Genomic DNA, 5,862 nt, shown 5'->3' on the forward strand with positions numbered 1-5,862 from the left:
GTCGGACCAAGCCTCAACCCCTTCAAAGTTTGAGGGGAAGTTAGTACATTTGAAATGCCAAATGGAAGTATTTCTAAAAACATATTTTGAAATTGTTTTAATAATAAAGTACAGTTTTATAGTTCCCAAGGATCAACACGAACAAAAGAAAGAAGAATATCTTTGGACGAAGAAAGAGCAGAATGACTTCGTAGGCAATAGTAGAGTGGAATATCACTTACTAAGTGTATTACTATCTCAAGAAGTCAACCACATCGGAAGCTACATATTAGCCAAAGAACTCTGGAAGAAATTCTTAGAGCTTCATAAAGACACATCCAAAGCAAAGCTTGCTTGACGGGATATTCTTCGGAGTAAGCTAACAAAACCTCCGCTTAGAAAAAAGTGAGACAATGGCTCAACTATATGCGAAGATTAAGGAGCTGATCACCAGACTGATCAATCTCGACAAAACAATAACCAACTGAAACTCGATCCGCTACAAGCATCAGTCAGACCTTGGGTGGTGTAGGACATTGAAGCTAAGCTGGCTAGAAAAATTACTCTGGGCGCCCGAGAAGGGACCAAGCGTTAGGAGCTCCACTCACTCGAAGTGGGTCCAAGCGTCTGGATAGTCCTAAACCCAGCCACTCATTCAGATGAGTTGACGCGCTCCAAATGGATGGTCTAGGCGCCCAGAGGGTTGAAACAGGATCGGATAAACCTTAGTCCAAGCTCTAAGGGTGTTCTGGACGTCCGAAAATACCTATAAAAAGAGGTCAGCGACAGCTCAAGACCAATCTCACAAGTCATGTTCGCACATAAGTTAACATGGTTCAATACAATTCGAATCTTAAATTTACATCCCTTGTGCACTCAAACATAAGAAAGAGTCTCTTCCCATTTATTTGTTCACATCAAACCTGGATATGCAGCAATGTAAATCAACACTAAGGCCATGAAACTTTCATTGTGGTATTAAAATCCATTTACAATGAAATCTACTTCTTCCCCCTCTGATTCTTCCACCTCTCATTTTCCATTCACATTTCTAACCGTACGCATACAACACAATCTCTACAAAAGCAGCTTCACCTCTTGTGAAGAGTATTCACAAGTTCATGGACGAACCGCGGCAGAAATAATGAGCCACATTGATTGTTACCTGATCTACAAACTCTTCCTGCCACCAAGAAGGCGAACTAATCAAGCAATCTAGCAATTTTCCCCGTTACTATGAGGTCAATCGAGAGTAGAGGGCAGTATTAAGCTGCTCCTGTGTGTACACTTGGCTCGACATCTTGACTGTAGCCTGCTGGATGACGAGGTCCTTCACCACGGACACACTGGCGTAGTGTACTTCTAGATTCAGCTCTTGCAGCGCAGCCATCAGCGTCGCGGCCGGGTGATTCCTTCTTTGGCACTGTACTCTTATCATGGCCTCTAATCCCAGTATCTTCACTTCCAGCTCCACCCCAAAGCATCGACTTGCGCCATTCATGGCCTTGTGGTTGTACCCAGTTGGCCGAGCAGGGGCGGATGCGTGCTGTTGCTTGAGGGCGTCCGATTGTGCTTGTAGCTCCTCCTTCTCGAGGTCCAAAGCTTGGATCTTTGACCGGAGTTCTTCGATGTATGAGACGGCGTCGCCGAGGAGGGAGGCTTTGTCCATCTTGGACACGTTGGGGACTACGGCGCGGAGAGCGTAGAATCTCTGGTTGAGCTTCTCGCGGCGCTGCCGTTCGGCTTCTACGTGATTTAGAGGTTCCTCACGGCCGTTGGCAGGCTTCCTCCCGCGCTTCTTTGGTCGCTTCTCTGGTTCCACCACTCGGCTGCTCTCCACCTCCCGCATCGAGGCGTCGAGGTCGGACTGATCGGAATCCGGGCCGTCCGGAATCGCGCCACAGCCGGAAGACAACAGTTGGCCGTTGGAGGGCGGTCTAGTTGGAGCCGAAGAGAAGGAAAGCATGGCTTCGTCGTTGGTAACACTGGATACCGCCCCGGTTGATTTCTTGTTCTTCTTGTTGTCCACCGCGGCAGCGGGGACGGCAGCTGCTTGGGGATGGGACAAGAAGCCCCCTGCAACTGCAACTGGGGCGAGCGACGAACTGTTCTTGCTACCAGAAAAATTGAGGATTTCCCTGGAATCCGGCTTGAACGACTGAGGAGCTATGGACGGATTCGAGTTTAACTCTGAAAAATTGAAGTCTTTGGAGAAGAAAGAAGAATGGTTCTGCGGATTATTCTGGTGCTGCAACTGTTGGTGATGTTTCTGGATCTGGACCGAAGAGCTAGGGTTCTGGGTGAGCATGCTGGAGCTAGGGTTGTTTTCGAATTGAATTGGGGCTTTTGTGACTGATATGTTGGCAGTGGCAAAGACGGAGTCCTTCATTTCGATTGCTGCAGGATCTGTGAGCCAAAGCACGGACGGATCGGTCTCCCCCAGTTCAGGGGCTGGGGTAGCTGCTGCAGATTGTGGTGTCAACCAGGATGACGAAGCGCCGCCTGCTGCAGAAACGGATGGGGCGTCGGGAGAGTTGAAGTTGAAGTGGGTGCGGATCTGGCCCATGATCTCGGTGTTGTGGGCGATGATATCGGCGGAACCGAGCTCAAGCACGCCGGAGCCAACAGGGACACAGACCATAGTCTGGAGGCCCAAGGCCTGCGCCTGGCGTGCTCGCTCGCAGGTCGCCGCGGCAAGGCGGCCGGCGCCAGCAATCCAGGAAGGGTTACCGGCATAGAAGACCTGTCCAGGGATCCCGCTGCCGTTAACGAAGGATTGAGTCATGGACACAAGGAAGAACCACTCCGTGTCGGTGACTTCCTCATCGACGGCCTCATCAGTCCCGGAGGGCCCGCCGCCGCCGGAAATGAGCGAGTTGAGCTCGCGCAGGACGCGCTTCCTGTAATCCTGCTCGGCGGAGGAGGACGCGGTCCCAGATCGTTGCTTCCGCTTGTGCTCCTCGCAACCCTTGTAGTAACCGTCGCCCCAGCCAAGCAAGGAGGCGCCGGAGGCGTCGTCGACAGAGGACTGCCAGTAGATGACGTAGGTCCAGGGCTCGCGCGCCCCGTCGATAAGAGCCTGCAGGCGGTGCTGGAGGGAGTCCTGGGTGGAGGGCGGCGGGGGAGTGGAGGGAAGGAGCCAGGGGAAGCCCTGGAGGTCGGCGGAATTCATGAAGCCGTCCATGGCGGAGGCGCTGTCGTCTGTCCACAAGTTCATGATGTCGTCTGAGTTGAAGTCCTTAAGATGGAAAGCAAAAGACGCAAAGGGAGGTCTCCGCCTCCGCCTCACCTTCACGGAAGCTCTCGCGATTCAGCTTTTTCTTTTTCTTTTTTTTTATTACTATTTCTGTCCTAATAATTAAATTACCTAAAATATGAAAGGGAATTTAATCCAATTTTTCACTTTACCTCTCCTAATATTGATAATTTCCCCTTTAGTCAGCCAATTTTAGGCATCATAAATTCAACCTGCTCGCTCCTCCTCTTTCGCCGAACCTGATTCAACTTAAATACAGAGGAAAAAGACCATTGATAAGAGACGCATACTTATATTACAAACAAAAAAAAAATCATCCTAGTTGATATTATCCTGCGTATTAATGAAAATTTTTTATAATGTCGAATCTGTCGTCGTCGAGGGAGGAAAACGAAAAGTGGCCAAAAGGTAAGTGAAAATTGGAATATTTTTGGAGGAAAACGGCAAAATTGAGCATTCATCCAAAGATGCAGATGTAACGGAGCCAGTTGTGGTGGCGGCCGCGAGGAAGAAGCTTCCTCCTCCCTTCGTTTTTTATTCATATTTAAAATAAAATTAATATTTTTTGTTTTTTTATTAATTAATTAAATTAAAAATAATATTGGTGCTTGTGCGTTCACAACGTCAAGATGGAGGCGACGTGGGTCAGTGCGTGTCGGAGAGACCACGCACGTTTTTCTCGCTGCTCTCGTCGTCACGTGGCCGGGACGCCGTCGCTGCCACGTACTTCTCCATGTGATTGTATTTATTTATTCAATTCTATTTGCAATATTTTTTAAAAAATAAAATAAAGTTTCAATCTGCCAGATGCTCAGCTGGGTCGAAATTAAGTATTTATTTATTTTAAATTACTTTTCAAGTCAAATTCTTATGTAGTCTTCCAACTCTAATCGGCTCCATTAGAGGCTTATAAGACCAAAAGGATGGATAATATACTGTAAAGATGATATATTTTAGGTTAAAGCGTTTCCTTTTTCCTAAAATTTTAAGGTGTCAATTGTAATGAATTAAATGGATTTAGATGGGATTGAAGATGTGTTATTAAAAAAAAATCTCAATTCGAATATGAAAATTCTAAACTTGAATTTGAATAATCTACCCGATTCTTAAAAAAAAATATCTTTCTTTATTTTTTTTATAATTCTTAACTTTTATTTCAATATTTTATAATCTTTATACTAATATTTGCTAATTATATATTAAAATATCTTAAATTTTAAAAATAAAAATTAATTTAACCCTAAAATTTTTTTAAATTCTAAATTCAGATACCAAACTCAATTCGACCACAATTCAGACGTACATCAACCCAAAAACTCTAATCCAAATTCGAAAACTTTTAATTCATATTTGATTTTTTTTTTTTTTTTTTTTTTTTGATATCCTGATGGATCGGATTCATTTTTATATTCCTATCTTGTTTAGTGTATGAGAAAAATAATCATAAAGGAATAAATTGAATCTTTTATACCCTTTTACACAAGACAAAAGCAATAGTATACAATTCCACTCGATGCAATGCCGTGTGAAACGATAATAAATATGGATGAAGCCATTAAGGTTGTGAGGATAAGACGATAACAACAAGGCTAGTACACTAAGCTGTAGGCATAATGTCTTCCCTCAACTTTGTATCTCCTCTCTTTATTTTTCATTCTTTCTTTATTTTTCATTCTTTCTATTTTCAACGTGTTGTTGTTTCAATTATTGAAGTAAACAAGTGAAGAATATTTTATGAGATAATGAATAATCATAAAGGAGCATATTGATATTGATATATATAATATGATTTAGATTAGAATATATATATATATATATATATATATATATATAATTTTTAAAGTAATTTATTTTTTTTAAGTTAAAGTTTCTTAATTTAACTATATATATAAAAGATAATGAATAATCATAAAGGAGCATATTGATATTGATATATATAATATGATTTAGATTACATTTTATATATATATATATATATATATATATATATATATATATATATATATATATATATATATATAAAAGGATTTATATTCTATATTTTTTATTATCAATTTTAGATTCAATAATATGATTAATTTTTTTTCTTTTTCTTAACTTTTACATGGAATCAGAGCGTCTTTCTTCTCTAACCTAATTTTTTCTATCGCCCCTGTCATCTCCTATTGTCATTGTGGATTTCGACGTTGACATCCTTTTTTGCCAATTTTGACATTGACACCCTCTGCTATCAATTTCAGCGTCGATGCTCTTTTCTACTGAATTCAGTGTCGACGCCCTATGCTGTCGATTTCAACACTGACGTCTTTTTCTACTAATTTCGGCACCAACATCCTATGCTTCCAATTTCTACACCGACATTCCTTTTTGCCTCGGATTCTTCGTGTGAGTACGGGTCATCCTGACACTAGGTTTTGCGAATTTACATATGTGTATCCTTATAGTTTGGTTATTCTGAGTATTATTCGTTCTGTTATCATGTCTGGTCGTATAGATGCTTTATGAAAATCTGATCTGTATATGTTAGCACAGCTTTAATAGTTCATTGCTTCACAGGTCTCTGTCATGTTAGCTTCCTCTCATATAGGTTTGTCATCATCTAGTATTTTAGGTATATCTCCATCCTT

At 42.0% G+C, this 5,862-nt stretch overlaps 1 protein-coding gene across 1 annotated transcript; it reads right to left on the bottom strand.

Moving 5' to 3' along the window:
• Positions 1–919: 919 nt before the first annotated feature.
• LOC122014750 (transcription factor MYC2-like) lies at positions 920–3,283 on the bottom strand. The gene has a single exon (XM_042571152.1). The coding sequence runs from the start codon at positions 3,194–3,196 to the stop codon at positions 1,214–1,216; it is 1,983 nt and encodes a 660-aa protein (XP_042427086.1). The 5' UTR covers positions 3,197–3,283; the 3' UTR covers positions 920–1,213.
• Positions 3,284–5,862: the final 2,579 nt, after the last annotated feature.

Source organism: Zingiber officinale, chromosome 8B, assembly GCF_018446385.1.
Source record: "Zingiber officinale cultivar Zhangliang chromosome 8B, Zo_v1.1, whole genome shotgun sequence".
Classification (NCBI taxonomy): domain Eukaryota; kingdom Viridiplantae; phylum Streptophyta; class Magnoliopsida; order Zingiberales; family Zingiberaceae; genus Zingiber; species Zingiber officinale.